Source organism: Rutidosis leptorrhynchoides, chromosome 5, assembly GCF_046630445.1.
Source record: "Rutidosis leptorrhynchoides isolate AG116_Rl617_1_P2 chromosome 5, CSIRO_AGI_Rlap_v1, whole genome shotgun sequence".
NCBI classification, from domain to species: domain Eukaryota; kingdom Viridiplantae; phylum Streptophyta; class Magnoliopsida; order Asterales; family Asteraceae; genus Rutidosis; species Rutidosis leptorrhynchoides.
The window spans coordinates 250,060,373-250,077,097 of NC_092337.1; the positions used below are offsets into that span (position 1 = coordinate 250,060,373).

Below are 16,725 nucleotides of genomic sequence, written 5' to 3' on the forward strand. Positions count from 1 at the left end.
AGAAACGCCTAATAAGTATATCATCAGCCATATACCTTGAATCCAATTTCGCACTTTGAACATATATCCTCTATAGTTTTCGCCAAGCTATGCATAATATCGCTTTAATAAAACTGCATGCCACGCATTAGGTAAAATGCTCCCTTCCATATCCGCGAGCTTATATGATCCTGCCGCATTAATTGCCACAATTTTATAAGGTCCTTCCCAATTAAGACCCAATTTGCCAAGCTTTTCTGCTCTGCTTGCTTCATTATTCCGCAGCACCCATTCGCCTATAGCGAAAGACAAAGCACGCACTCTTTTGTTATAATACTTAGAAATTTGCTACTTATTATTTGCTTCTCTGATAGTAGCCATTAACCTACGCTCTTCAATGAAATTCAGGTTTTCGCTCAACGCAGCATCATTCGCTTCTTCCTTAAAATTAACTATTATGTGCGTTGGTACCAAAATTTCTGCGGAAATTACTGCCTCAGAACCATATACCAAACTAAAAGGTGTTTCCCTTGTGCTCTTTTTAAAAGTTATGCGATGTGCCCACAACACATTGGGTAATTCATCTACCCAACCAGTTCGCTTTTCGCATAACCTCTTTTTAATACCACGATTGGTTACTTCGCATAAGCCATTAGCTTGTGGGTGTGCAACTGACATAAACTTTTATATGATATTTAAATCGGTGCACCATGTTTTGAAAGGATCTTTCGCTATTTGTGCACAATTATCGCTAACTAGTTCTCGCGGAATGCCAAATCTACAAACAATGTATTCCCATACAAAATTTCGCATTTGTACACCAGTGATAGTGCGGACCGCCTTAGCTTCAACCCATTTAGTAAAATAATCGATTGCCACAATCAGGAATTTAACATTGCCAGGCCCTGCAGGAAATGGGCCTACAATATCAATAGCCCATTTGTGAAATGGCCATGGCGAATTGACAGGAATCATATCATGCCTTGGCATTCGGTTCTGCGGGGCATGCCTTTGGCAACTTTTGAATCTTTTAACAATTTTTGCGCATCGCGGTATAGGGATGGCCAAAAGTAACCCATCCGCATAATTTTCGCTGCAATTGTTTTGTAGCCTGAATGCAGTGCACAAGTACCATTATGCACTTCTTCTACACTCATTTCTGCCTCAATTGGACCAACACATCGCATCATTGGTCCGCAGTACGATTTACGATATAGGATATCATTTTGGATGATATACATTGGTGCCCGCTCTCTTACTAAACGAGCTTCGCGGCTGTCACTTGGCAAAGCATCATTGCAAATATATTGTATAATTGGCTCCATCCAATTTGGCTGTTCTTCTTCAACGGATGCAACCATTAAGTCGCTATCTATTGATTTACTTGGTAATTCCTCAACCCATACTTGTTTTTGAAAATGCGAAAACGTTAAAGCGGCCAATTTGCTCAAAGCATCCACCTTCTTGTTTTGACTTCTTGGCACTTGTGCAAGTTTAAAATGCTCAAACCGTGCAAGTTTAAAATGCTCAAACCGCTCTGCTAGTTCCTTTAATAGCTGCAAGTATTTCTGCATAGAAGGATCATGTGCTTCGAAAGAGCCATTAAACTGATTCGCTACTAAATGTGAATCTGTAATTGCTCGCAACTTAGCAATATTCATTTTTCGCGCAATATTTAAACCAGCAAGTAATGCTTCATACTCCGCTTCATTATTTGACACATCAAAATTAAAACGCAGTGCATACGTATGCTCCTCACCACTTAGGTTTGCCAAAACCAAACCCGCACCTGCACCTTCTGCGCACAAAGCGCCATCAGTAAACAAATCCCAAGTTTCATCAAGTATCGGTTTCAACGCGGTTCGCTCATTAATCACCTCTAATTCTCCAGACATTTCAGCGAGGTAATCTCCCATAACCTGTCCTTTTACAGAACTACGCGGAAGGTAAGATATTTGATAAGCGCCTAATTCGACTACCCACAATGCAAGTCTACCAGATATCTCTGGTTTTGTTAAAACTTGCTTGATTGGCATATTAGTTAATACATGCACTGGATGCCCTTGAAAATATCTTCTTAACCTTCGCGATGTTAAAATAAGCGCATATATAAACTTTTCAATCAGCGCATAGTTTACTTCACTTCCTGTAAGGGCTTTACTAACAAAATACACCGGCTTTTGTATTTTGTTCTTTCCGTGATCAAAACTGAACCGAAAGCTTCGTTTGCCACTGATATATAAAGGTAAAGAATTTTGCCATCAATTGGCGCTGTTAGTGTAGGCAAAGTTTTTAACAACTTTTTCATCTCTTGAAACGCGATTTCTGCTTCACTGGACCAAACAAAACTTTTTTGTTTCAAACATCCTTTTAAAGTTTTGAAAAACGGCAACTGCCTTTCAGCAGCTTTAGATAAAAAGCGCGTTAAACTTTGCACTTCTTTAATCGTTTTTGGCGCGGTCATATTTTCTATAGCCGCGATCTTTTTTGGATTAGCTTGAATACCTTGTTCTGTAACAAGATATCCTAAAAACTTTCCTTCAGTTTCACTGAAACTGCATTTTAGTGGATTGAGTTTCATGTTTATTTTTCGCAGTGTATCAAATTTTTCGCGCATATCTTCAATAATTCGTTCTTGCGTTGTGCTTTTGATCACTAAATCATCTACATAAGCCTCGAAATTACGCTCTATTTGTTTGTCAAACGCGGTATCAATCAAACGCTGATATGTCGCACCCGCATTAATTAAACCAAAAGGCATCATTATATAACAATATATGCCTTTGCCCGTATGAAATGCGGTTTTATCTGAGTCTTCTTGAGCCATTGGAATCTGGTGATAACCTCTTACCGCGTCCAGAAAACATTTATACGGGAAAGCATGCAAAGATTCCACTTTTAAATCAATTTCTGGAAGCGGGTAGTTATCTTTAGGGCACGCTTTATTTAAATCTTTGTAATCAATACACATTCTCCAAGAACCATCAGGTTTTTTCACCAACACTGGATTCGCGATCCACGATTGGTATTGAACTTCACGCAAAATTCCAGCTCTCACCAATTTTGCTACTTCTTCGCACAACCATTTCACGCGGTCTGGGGCCATACCCCTTCGCTTTTGCACTATAGGTTTTAGGGCTGGTTTTACATTAAGCCTATGTTCCGCAATATGACGCGGAATACCAGTCATATCGTTTTCACTCCAAGCAAAAACATCCATGCACTGGACAAGTAATTGGATTATTTGCTTCCTAGTATCCGCGCTAATATTGCGTCCCACTTTAATTTTCTGCTCAGGATATGCGGGATTAATAATTTCCATATTATCAGCATCATCAGAAGTTTCCTGCCCTGCGGCTTTTACATTAACAGCCGCACAAATAGGCATAATGCTCATTGGACATATTGTGGCAACCCCCTTGTATGTTGGAAATTTGATCATGCCATGAATTGTGGACGGGATAATTCCAAATTTACTTATAGCGGTTCTTCCCAGTAGTAAGTTATAGCGAGATGAGGCTCGCATAACATAAAAATCTAGCCGCGCCTGTCGCGCCAAACCATTGTCATTTTCATCGGCGAGCTCGATTTCTAATGGTAAAATGCCCATGGGCAATGAAGACTCTCCTACAAAAACCAGTTAGTGAAACCGCGGTTGCTTGTAGGTTTGCTTTAATACCCTCCGGCAACTGAACAAAGCATTGTTCGTAAATAATATCTACACTGCTGCCATTATCAACATGAACTTTCATGACTGTAATTTCAGCTTCTGCGATTTTGCACGATACTACTATCGGCATTTCAGAAAAATCATCACTCTGCATTTTCGGGAAACTAATTGGCGCAAATTGCCAATTATGATACATTTTAGCTGACTTTCACTTTTTTCCTCTTTTTGGGGCATTTGCTCGCACAGCAATCACGACATCACCATTATTTCCGATATTACTCATTATTCTAAGCAATCGAGCAACTTACCGCTGATTTTAAATGCATTCACCTGCAAATCATCACAGCAAAAACACGATTGAAATTAAACTAAAGAATTAATCGTTTGACAGCGCAAAATAAATAATTTTCAGTTTAATTAGTAAAACGTGTCCCACGGATGATGCCAATTGATCAATCCCTAATTAATGATGTTACTTAATTACGGATTGAGTGCAATAAGATTATGATGGAGGATGGTGAAATGTCCCGTTCTTATTGATTAAAAACGTTCCATATTAATTGATTTCGTTGCGAGGTTTTGACCTCTATATGAGACGTTTTTCAAAGACTGCATTCATTTTAAAACAAACCATAACCTTTATTTCATCAATAAAGGTTTAAAAAGCTTTACGTTGATTATCAAATAATGATAATCTAAAACATCCTGTTTACACACGACTATTACATAATGGTTTACAATACAAATATGTTACAACGAAATAAGTTTCTTGAATGCAGTTTTTACACAATATCATACAAGCATGGACTCCAAATCTTCTCCTTATTTAAGTATGCGACAGCGGAAGCTCTTAATAATCACCTGAGAATAAACATGCTTAAAACGTCAACAAAAAAATGTTGGTGAGTTATAGGTTTAACCTATATATATCAAATCGTAACAATAGACCACAAGATTTCATATTTCAATATACATCCCATATATAGAGATAAAAATCATTCATATGGTGAACACCTGGTAACCGACATTAACAAGATGCATATATAAGAATATCCCCATCATTCCGGGACACCCTTCGGATATGATATAAATTTCAAAGTATTAAAGCATCCGGTACTTTGAATAGGGTTTGTTAGGCTCAATAGCTCTATCTTTAGGATTCGCGTCAATTAGGGTGTCTGTTCCCTAATTCTTAGATTACCAGACTTAATAAAAAAGGGCATATTCGATTTCGATAATTCAACCATAGAATGTAGTTTCACGTACTTGTGTCTATTTTGTAAATCATTTATAAAACCTGCATGTATTCTCATCCCAAAAATATAAGATTTTAAAAGTGGGACTATAACTCACTTTCACAGATTTTTACTTCGTCGGGAAGTAAGACTTGGCCACTGGTCGATTCACGAACCTATAACAAATATGTACATATATATCAAAGTATATACCAATAGTACATACATCTAAAAGTTGTGTATTGTACGAGTACGAATACGGGTGCATACGAGTAGAATTGTTGATTAAACTGAACGAGGATGTAATTGTAAGCATTTTTGTTAAGTAGAAGTATTTTGATAAGTGTCTTGAAGTCTTTCAAAAGTGTATGAATACATATTAAAACACTACATGTATATACATTTTAACTGAGTCGTTAAGTCATCGTTAGTCGTTACATGTAAGTGTTGTTTTGAAACCTTTAGGTTAACGATCTTGTTAAATGTTGTTAACCCAATGTTTATAATATCAAATGAGATTTTAAATTATTATATTATCATGATAATATGATGTATGAATATCTCTTAATATGATATATATACATTAAATGTCGTTACAACGATAATCGTTACATATATGTCTCGTTTCAAAATCATTAAGTTAGTAGTCTTGCTTTTACATATGTAGTTCATTGTTAATATACTTAATGATATGTTTACTTATCATAATATCATGTTAACTATATATATATATCCATATATATGTCATCATATAGTTTTTACAAGTTTGAACGTTCGTGAATCACCGGTCAACTTGGGTGGTCAATTATCTATATGAAACCTATTTCAATTAATCAAGTCTTAACAAGTTTGATTTCTTAACATGTTGGAAACACTTAATCATGTAAATAACAATTTCATTTAATATATATAAACATGGAAAAGTTAGGGTCACTACAGTACCTTCCCGTTAAATAAATTTCGTCCCGAAATTTTAAGCAGTTGGAGGTGTTGACGTATCTTCTGGAAATAAGTGCGGGTATTTCTTCTTCATCTGATCTTCTCATTCCCAGGTGAACTCGGGTCCTCTACAAGCATTCCATTGAACCTTAACAATTGGTATCTTGTTTTGTTTAAGTCTTTTAACCTCACGATCCATTATTTCGACGGGTTCTTCGATGAATTGAAGTTTTTCGTTGATTTAGATTTCGTCTAATGGAATAGTGAGATCTTCTTTAGCAAAACATTTCTTCAAATTTGAGACGTGGAAAGTGTTATGTACAGCCGCGAGTTGTTGAGGTAACTCAAGTCGGTAAGCTACTGGTCCGACACGATCAATAATCTTGAATGGTCCAATATACCTTGGATTGAATTTACCTCATTTACCAAATCGAACAACGCCTTTCCAAGGTGCAACCTTAAGCATGACCATCTCTCCAATTTCAAATTCTATATCTTTTCTTTTAATGTCGGCGTAGCTCTTTTGTCAACTTTGGGCGGTTTTCAACCGTTGTTGAATTTGGATGATCTTCTCGGTAGTTTCTTGTATTATCTCCGGACCCGTAATCTGTCTATCCCCCACTTCACTCCAACAAATTGGAGACCTGCACTTTCTACCATAAAGTGCTTCAAATAGCGCCATCTCAATGCTTGAATGGTAGCTGTTGTTGTAGGAAAATTCTGCTAACGATAGATGTCGATCCCAACTGTTTATGAAATCAATAACACATGCTCGTAGCATGTCTTCAAGCGTTTGTATCATCCTTTCACTCTGCCCATCAGTTTGTGGATGATAGGCAGTACTTATGTCTAGACGAGTTCCTAATGCTTGCTGTAATGTCTGCCAGAATCTTAAAATAAATCTGCCATCCCTATCAGAGATAATAGAGATTGGTATTCCATGTCTGGAGACGACTTCCTTCAAATACAGTCCTGCTAACTTCTCCATCTTGTCATCTTCTCTTATTGGCAAGAAGGGTGCTGATTTGGTGAGACGATCAACTATTACACAAATAGTATCAAAACCACTTGCAGTCCTTGGCAATTTAGTGATGAAATCCATGGTAATGTTTTCCCATTTCCATTCCGAGATTTCGGGTTGTTGAAGTAGACTTGATGGTTTCTGATGCTCAGTTTTGTCCTTAGAACACGTCAAACATTCTCCTACGTATTTAGCAACATCAGCTTTCATACCCGGCCACCAAAAATGTTTCTTGAGATCCTTGTACATCTTCCCCGTTCCAGGATGTATTGAGTATCTGGTTTTATGAGCTTCTCTAAGTACCATTTCTCTCATATCTCCAAATTTTGGTACCCAAATCCTTTCAGCCCTATACCGGGTTCCGTCTTCCCGAATATTAAGATGCTTCTCCGATCCTTTGGGTATTTCATCCTTTAAATTTCCCTCTTTTAAAACTCCTTGTTGCGCCTCCTTTATTTGAGTAGTAAGGTTATTGTGAATCATTATATTCATAGATTTTACTCGAATGGGTTCTCTGTTCTTCCTGCTCAAGGCTTCGGCTACCACATTTGCCTTCCCCGGGTGGTAACGAATCTCAAAGTCGTAATCATTCAACAATTCAATCCACCTACGCTGCCTCATATTCAGTTGTTTCTGATTAAATATGTGTTGAAGACTTTTGTGGTCGGTATATATAATACTTTTGACCCCATATAAGTAGTGCCTCCAAGTCTTTAATGCAAAAACAACTGAGCCTAATTCCAAATCATGCGTCGTATAATTTTTTTCGTGAATCTTCAATTGTCTAGACGCATAAGCAATCACCTTCGTTCGTTGCATTAATACACAACTGAGACCTTATTTTGATGCGTCACAATAAATAACAAAATCATCATTCCCTTCAGGCAATGACAATATAGGTGCCGTAGTTAGCTTTTTCTTCAATAACTGGAACGCTTTCTCTTGTTCATCCTTCCATTCAAATTTCTTCCCTTTATGCGTTAATGCAGTCAAGGGTTTTACTATTCTGGAAAAGTCTTGGATGAACCTTCTGTAGTAACCAGCTAGTCCTAAAAACTGGCGTATGTGTTTCGGAGTTTTCGGGGTTTCCCACTTTTTAACAGTTTCTATCTTTGCCGGATCCACCTTAATACCTTCTTTGTTCACTATGTGACCGAGGAATTGAACTTCTTCCAACCAAAATGCACACTTTGAAAACTTACGTACAATTCTTCATTCCTCAATACTTCTAACACCTTTCTCAAATGTTCACCGTGTTCTTGGTCATTCTTTGAGTAAATAAGTATGTCATCAATGAAAACAATGACAAACTTGTCAAGGTATGGTCCACACACTCGGTTCATAAGGTCCATGAACATAGCTGGTGCATTAGTTAAACCAAACGGCATGACCATAAACTCGTAATAACCGTAACGTGTTCTGAAAGCAGTCTTTGGAATATCATCTTCTTTCACCCGCATTTGATGATACCCGGAACGTAAGTCAATCTTTGAATAAACAGACGAGCCTTGTAGTTGATCAAATAAGTCGTCGATTCTCAGTAGTGGGTAGCGGTTCTTGATGGTAAGTTTGTTCAACTCTCGGTAGTCGATACACAACCTGAATGTACCATCTTTCTTCTTGACAAACAAAACAGGAGCTCCCCATGGTGATGTGCTTAGTCGAATGAAACCACGCTCTAAAAGTTCTTGTAATTGGCTTTGTAGTTCTTTCATCTCGCTGGGTGCGAGTCTGTAAGGAGCACGAGCTATTGGTGCAGCTCCTGGTACAAGATCTATTTGATATTCAACGGATCAATGTGGGGATTACCCGGTAATTCTTTCGGAAATACATCGGGAAATTCTTTTGCGACGGGAACATCATTGATGCTCTTTTCTTCAGTTTGTACTTTCTCGACGTGTGCTAGAACATCATAGCAACCTTTTCTTATTAGTTTTTGTGCCTTCAAATTACTAATAAGATGTAGCTTCGTGTTGCCCTTTTCTCCGTACACCATTAAGGGTTTTCCTTTTTCTCATATAATGCGAATTGCATTTTTGTAACAAACGATCTTTGCTTTCACTTTTTTCAACCAGTCCATACCGATTATCACATCAAAACTCCCTAACTCTTCTGGTATCAAGTCAATCTTAAATTTTTCGTTAACCAGTTTAATTTCTCGATTCCGACATATATTATCTGCTGAAATTAATTTACCATTTGCTAATTCGAGTAAAAATTTACTATCCAAAGGCGTCAATGGACAACTTAATTTAGCACAAAAATCTCTACTCATATAGCTTCTATCCGCACCCGAATCAAATAAAACGTAAGCAGATTTATTGTCAATAAGAAACGTACCCGTAACAATCTCCGGGTCTTCCTGTGCCTCTGCCACATTAATATTGAAAACTATTCCACGGCCTTGTCCATTCGTGTTCTCCTGGTTCGGGCAATTTCTAATAATGTGGCCCGGTTTTCCACATTTATAACAAACTACATTGGCATAACTTGCTCCGACACTACTTGCTCTGCCATTACTCGTTCCGACACCATTTTTTCCTTTCGTTCTGTTAACCCCTGGTCCGTAGACCTCACACTTCGCCGCGCTATGACTATTTCTTTTACACTTGTTGCAAAATTTGGTGCAGAACCCCGAGTGATACTTTTCACACCTTTGGCATAGCTGCTTCTGATTGTTGTTGTTGTTGCGGTTATTATTGTTGTTGGGATGATTGTTGTAGTTGCTGTTGTTGTTGTTGTTGTTATTGTTGTTGTTGGGCCGTTTGTTGTAGTTGCGATTGATGTTGCGATTTTTGGGATAGTTGTTGCGATTATTGTTGTAATTGCTGTTGTTGTTGTATTGGTGATTCTTATCACCGTTTTCCTCCCACTTTCTTTTGACTTGCTTCACATTGGCCTCTTCAGCAGTCTGTTCTTTAATTCTTTCTTCAATCTGGTTCACTAGTTTGTGAGCCATTCTACATGCCTGTTGTATGGAGGCGGGCTCGTGTGAACTTATATCTTCTTGGATTCTTTCCGGTAATCCTTTCACAAACGCGTCGATCTTCTCTTTCTCATCTTCGAACGCTCCCGGACACAATAGGCACAATTCTGTGAATCGTCTTTCATACGTGGTAATATCAAATCCTTGGGTTCGTAACCCTCTAAGTTCTGTCTTGAGCTTATTGACCTCGGTTCTAGGATGGTACTTCTCATTCATCAAGTGCTTGAATGCTGACCATGGTAGTGCGTAAGCATCATCTTGTCCCACTTGCTCTAGATAGGTATTCCACCATGTTAACGCAGAACCTGTGAAGGTATGCATAGCGTACTTCACTTTGTCCTCTTCAGTACACTTACTTATGGCAAACACCGATTCGACCTTCTCGGTCCACCATTTCAATCCGATCGGTCCTTCGGTTCCATCAAATTCCAAAGGTTTGCAGGCAGTGAATTCTTTGTAGGTGCATCCTACACGATTTCCTGTACTGCTAGATCCAAGGTTATTATTGGTATGTAGCGCATCATGTACTGCAGCTATGTTTGAAGCAAGAAAGGCACGAAATTCCTCTTCGCTCATATTCAAGGTGTGTCGAGTAGTCGGTGCCATTTCCTTCAAAAAAGTCAAATGAAACGAGTTAATCATATAGAATATCAAGAGTAGTCAATAGTATTTCGTAGCATAATATGAACTTATTTATAAAAGCTCTTTCTTCATATTAGCGTTTTATACTCTTTAATTCGGGTAGTACCTACCCGTTAAGTTCATACTTAGTAGCTAACATACCATTTCAACTACTACAATTCTATATTAAAAACTAATCACAAAAACAAAAAAAAACAAAAAATATATCATATTCAAGCCTTTATACAATAACTTGCAAACTTACAATACCGCTATTTTACATATAGCATGAAATATAGCACATAAAACTTTGATACAAAGTAGTTGCGAAGATAATTCTAGTTAATAAATAAGGCGTTCAGCAAAGGCAATAAAGACACGTAATTCATACGTCCAGAAACAAGTCATGCATTCTGGTTTTACTAATACCACTTCCCATCCTTGGTTTTGTGGAACATAACCGTTGTGACCGATAGTAAGACAATGTGTTGTAACATCGTCAAAAGGATGAAGGTTACGTAATGACCAACAGTCTCGTAATAACCTAAAAACCTCATTTCTTACCCCAATTACCGACTCCGTCACTTGTGGGAACGTTTTGTTTAATAGCTGTAGCCCGATGTTCTTGTTCTCACTTTGGTGAGAAGCGAACATTACTAACCCGTAAGCATAACATGCTTCTTTATGTTGCATGTTAGCAGCTTTTTCTAAATCACGAAGTCCTATATTCGGATATATTGAGTCAAAATAATTTCTTAACCCGTTGCGTAAAATAGCATTTAGGTTCCCCGCAATATATGCGTCAAAGTAAACACATCGTAACTTATGGATTTCCCAATGTGATATCCCCCATCTTTCGAACGAAAGCCTTTTATAAACCAAGGCATTCTTGGAACGTTCTTCGAATGTTTTACAAACTGATCTCGACTTAAATAGTTGTGCCGAGGAATTCTGACCGACTCTAGACAATATTTCATCAATCATGTCTCCGGGTAGGTCTCTTAAAATATTGGTTTGTCTATCCATTTTGTGTTTTTATAATGTAAAATAGACAAGAGTTAGATTCATAAAAAAATACTTATTAATACAAGCAATTTTTACATATATCATAAAGCATAAGCACACTATATTACATATATTACACCACACGAATACAACTATCTTATTCCGACTCGCTCGTTTCTTCTTCTTCAGTTTTGGTTCGTTTTGCCAAGTTTCTAGGGATATATGATGTTCCCCTAATACTAGCCGTCGTTTTCCACATTGGTTTAGAAAAACCTGGTGGTTTAGAGGTTCCCGGGTTATTGTCACAGCTTAAGAAATACGGGTGTTGACGATACATATAAAGTTCAACGGGTTTGGAATCAAATTTCTCTATTTTTATGCCCTTTCCCTTATTGTTCTCTTTTGTCTTATTAAATTGTGTTGGGGTAATTTCTATAACATCATCGGAATCCTTGTCGGGATCTGATTCATCGGAGAATTGGTAATCCTCCCAATACTTTGCTTCCTTGGCGGAAACACCATTGACCATAATTAACTTTGGTCGGTTGGTTGAGGATTTTCTTCTACTTAACCGTTTTATTATTTCCCCCACTGGTTCTATTTCTTCTTCCGGTTCCGATTCTTCTTCCGGTTCCGATTCTTCTTCTGGTTCCGACTCTTCTTCTGGTTCCTCTTCGGGAACTTGTGAATCAGTCCACGAATCATTCCAATTTACATTTGACTCTTCATTATTATTAGGTGAGTCAATGGGACTTGTTCTAGAGGTAGACATCTATCACATAATATCAAACGCGTTAAGAGATTAATATATCACATAATATTCACATGTTAAAAATATATAGTTTTCAACAAAATTTATTAAGCAATCATTTTCCAAGTAAACACGGTCGAAGTCCAGACTCACTAATGCATCCTAACAAACTCGATAAGACACACTAATGCAAAATTCTGGTTCTCTAAGACCAACGCTAGGATACCAACTGAAATGTCCCGTTCTTATTAATTAAAAACATTCCATATTAATTGATTTCGTTGCGAGGTTTTGACCTCTATATGAGACATTTTTCAAAGACTGCATTCATTTTAAAACAAACCATAACCTTTATTTCATCAATAAAGGTTTAAAAAGCTTTACGTAGATTATCAAATAATGATAATCTAAAATATCCTGTTTACACACGACTATTACATAATGGTTTACAATACAAATATGTTACAACGAAATAAGTTTCTTGAATGCAGTTTTTACACAATATCATACAAGCATGGACTCCAAATCCTGTCCTTATTTAAGTATGCGATAGCGGAAGCTCTTAATAATCACCTGAGAATAAACATGCTTAAAACGTCAACAAAAAAATGTTGGTGAGTTATAGGTTTAACCTATATATATATATCAAATCGTAACAATAGACCACAAGATTTCATATTTCAATATACATCCCATACATAGAGATAAAAATCATTCATATGGTGAACACCTGGTAACCGACATTAACAAGATGCATATATAAGAATATCCCCATCATTCCGGGACACCCTTCGGATATGATATAAATTTCGAAGTACTAAAGCATCTGGTACTTTGGATGGGGTTTGTTAGGACCAATAGATCTATCTTTAGGATTCGCGTCAATTAGGGTGTATGTTCCCTAATTCTTAGATTACCAGACTTAGTAAAAAAGGGCATATTCGATTTCGATAATTCAACCATAGAATGTAGTTTCACGTACTTGTGTCTATTTTGTAAATCATTTATAAAACCTGCATGTTTTCTCATCCCAAAAATATTAGATTTTAAAAGTGGGACTATAACTCACTTTCACAGATTTTTACTTCGTCGGGAAGTAAGACTTGGCCACTGGTCGATTCACGAACCTATAACAAATATGTACATATATATCAAAGTATGTTTAAAATATATTTACAACACTTTTAATACATTTTGATGTTTTAAGTTCATTAAGTCAGTTGTCCTCGTTAGTAACCTACAACTACTTGTCCAAAGTTAGATGTACAGAAAAAAAATTGATATATATTATCTTGAATCAATCCATGACCCAGTGTATACATGTCTCAGGCTAGATCACAACTCAAATTATATATAATTTTGGAATCAACCTCAACCCTGTATAGCTAACTCTCACATTACTGCATATAGAGTGTCTATGGTTGTTCCAAATAATATATACACATGGGTCGATATGATATGTCAAAACATTTGCATACGTGTCTATGGTATCCCAAGATTACATAATATATTAGAATACATGTATAATACAATATAAGTTAGCTAGGATATGATTCATATAGATTTATTACCAATTTTCACGTTGCTACAACAAGAAAAATTATCCAATCTTGTTTTACCCATAACTTCTTCATTTTAAATCCGTTTTGAGTGAATCAAATTGCTATGGTTTCATATTGAACTCTATTTTATGAATCTAAACAGAAAAATTATAGGTTTATAGTCGAAAATATAAGTTACAAGTCGTTTTTGTAAAGGTAGTCATTTCAGTCGAAAGAACGACGTCTAGATGACCATTTTAGAAAACAAACTTCCACTTTGAGTTTAACCATGATTTTTGGATATAGTTTCATGTTCATAAGAAAAATAATTTTTCCAGAAGAACAACTTTTAAATCAAAGTTTATCATAGTTTTTAATTAACTAACCCAAAACAGCCCGCGGTGTTACTACTACGGCGTATGTCCGGTTTTACAGTGTTCTTCGTGTTTCTAGGTTTTAAATCATTAAGTTAGCATATCATATAGATATAGAACATGTGTTTAGTTGATTTTAAAAGTCAAGTTAGAAGGATTAACTTTTGTTTTCGAACAAGTTTAGAATTAACTAAACTATGTTCTAGTGATTACAAGTTTAAATCTTCGAATAAGATAGCTTTATATGTATGAATTGAATGATGTTATGAACATCATTACTACCTCAAGTTTTCTGGATAAAGTTACTGGAAATGAGAAAAATGGATCTAGCTTCAAAGGATCCTTGGATGGCTTGAAAGTTCTTGAAGCAGAATCATGACACGAAAAACAAGTTCAAGTAAGATTTCCACTCGAAATAAGATTATTATAGTTATAGAAATTGAATCAAAGTTTGAATATGAGTATTACCTTGTATTAGAAAGATATCTTACTGTAAATAAGAAAGATTTCTTGAGGTTGGATGATCACTCTACAAGATTGGAAGTAAGCTAGCAAACTTGGAAGTATTCTTGATTTTATGAAACTAGAACTTGTAGAATTTATGAAGAACACTTAGAACTTGAAGATATAACTTGAGAGAGATCAATTAGATGAAGAAAATTGAAGAATGAAAGTGTTTGTAGGTGTTTTTGGTCGTTGGTGTATGGATTAGATATAAAGGATATGTAATTTTGTTTTCATGTAAATAAGTCATGAATGATTACTCATATTTTTGTAATTTTATGAGATATTTCATGCTAGTTGCCAAATGATGGTTCCCACATGTGTTAGGTGACTCACATGGGCTACTAAGAGCTGATCATTGGAGTGTATATACTAATAGTACATACATCTAAAAGCTGTGTATTGTACGAGTACGAATACGGGTGCATACGAGTAGAATTGTTGATGAAACTGAACGAGGATGTAATTGTAAGCATTTTTGTTAAGTAGAAGTATTTTGATAAGTGTCTTGAAGTCTTTCAAAAGTGTATGAATACATATTAAAACACTACATGTATATACATTTTAACTGAGTCGTTAAGTCATCGTTAGTCGTTACATGTAAGTGTTGTTTTGAAACCTTTAGGTTAACGATCTTGTAAAATGTTGTTAACCCAATGTTTATAATATCAAATGAGATTTTAAATTATTATATTATCATGATAATATGATGTATGAATATCTCTTAATATGATATATATACATTAAATGTCGTTACAACGATAATCGTTACAAATATGTCTCGTTTCAAAATCATTAAGTTAGTAGTCTTGCTTTTACATATGTAGTTCATTGTTAATATACTTAATGATATGTTTACTTATCATAATATCATGTTAACTATATATATATATATATATATATATATATATATATATATATATATATATATATATATATATATATATCCATATATATGTCATCATATAGTTTTTACAAGTTTTAACGTTCGTGAATCACCGGTCAACTTGGGTGGTCAATTATCTATATGAAACCTATTTCAATTAATCAAGTCTTAACAAGTTTGATTGCTTAACATGTTGGAAACACTTAATCATGTAAATAACAATTTCATTTAATATATATAAACATGGAAAAGTTCGGGTCACTACAGATGGAGTGTTTGATGATTATTTTGGGCCCCGATGATCGTCTTTCACTTTAACTATCAAGTGATCAACCACCCTGACCCGGTCTTGATTGTTAATTAGCATAATTCACCTTTACGCGATGTAAAAATTCCTTGGGCAAGATCACAAGTGGAAATCACAAAGGCTTAGGCAAAATGAAAGAGAATCAACAACCTATAAATGAGAGGCCAAGCTCCCTATTTATAGTATTCAAGATATCCGCGGTCTGCGAATTACTTAACTATCCACAGAAACTCAGGGGATTAAACCGCAGTCCTTTATTTGTGCGAAAATATAGCTGTTATACTTATTTTCAGCGAACACTTCATATCTTTGCATTATAATTCGCGTAATTCTGCTTTAGGCCTTTAGCCAATAAAACACACATATACAATGCCATGTATATGATCACCAGGCATGCCTTAGTATATAAAAGGCTTTCCTTTGAAAGATAGGGTATATCACATTGGGGAGACTTTAAGTTACGCCAAGTTTTCTTTAAGGCATTTAGTGCGGGAAACCCAGATGCAATTTTACGCTACGGGTTACGAACCTATTTTGACTCAACATATCTGATAATGCTAAAAACAAACATATATTTCATAGCATTATCCCTCAAGAAAGAAAAGCTTTTAGTTGCAATTATTCTATTTACAAGTGATATTCGTTTAAATATTAATGGGTGAAGACAAAAGACAGATTCGACGAATTGAAGACGCAAATGACCAAATTGCTAAAAAGTACAAAGTACAATCCAAGTGGTTCAAATTATTGATGAGAAACGTCTAAAAATTACAAGAGTACAAGCCGTGAAACATAAAGTACAAGATATTAAATCGTACGAAAAGGCGTTCGAAAATCCGAACCGAGACATGAACCAACTTTCAGAGCGCGACGCAATGGACTAAAAATTCCAAGTCAACTATGCAC

The 16,725-nt window shown here is 35.9% G+C and overlaps 1 protein-coding gene across 1 annotated transcript; it reads right to left on the reverse strand.

Moving 5' to 3' along the window:
* Positions 1-327: 327 nt before the first annotated feature.
* On the reverse strand, positions 328-3,376 carry LOC139849337 (uncharacterized). Its single transcript, XM_071838997.1, has 5 exons — positions 2,962-3,376; positions 2,485-2,667; positions 989-1,984; positions 781-899; positions 328-516 (listed from the first exon to the last, which is right to left on the reverse strand). The coding sequence occupies exons 1-5, from the start codon at positions 3,374-3,376 to the stop codon at positions 328-330; spliced, it is 1,902 nt and encodes a 633-aa protein (XP_071695098.1).
* Positions 3,377-16,725: the final 13,349 nt, after the last annotated feature.

What these genes read in the sequence shown, in the direction of transcription:
- LOC139849337 (XM_071838997.1), bottom strand. Translation starts at nt 3,376, where the DNA reads ATGAGCATTATGCCTATTTGTGCGGCTGTTAATGTAAAAGCCGCAGGG. An exon ending in AGATTCAAAAGTTGCCAAAG is followed by an intron (nt 900 to 988) that starts GCATGCCCCGCA and finishes TTGATATTGTAG; the next exon opens with GCCCATTTCCTGCAGGGCCT. An exon ending in GTGTACAAATGCGAAATTTT is followed by an intron (nt 517 to 780) that starts GTATGGGAATAC and finishes ACTTTTAAAAAG; the next exon opens with AGCACAAGGGAAACACCTTT.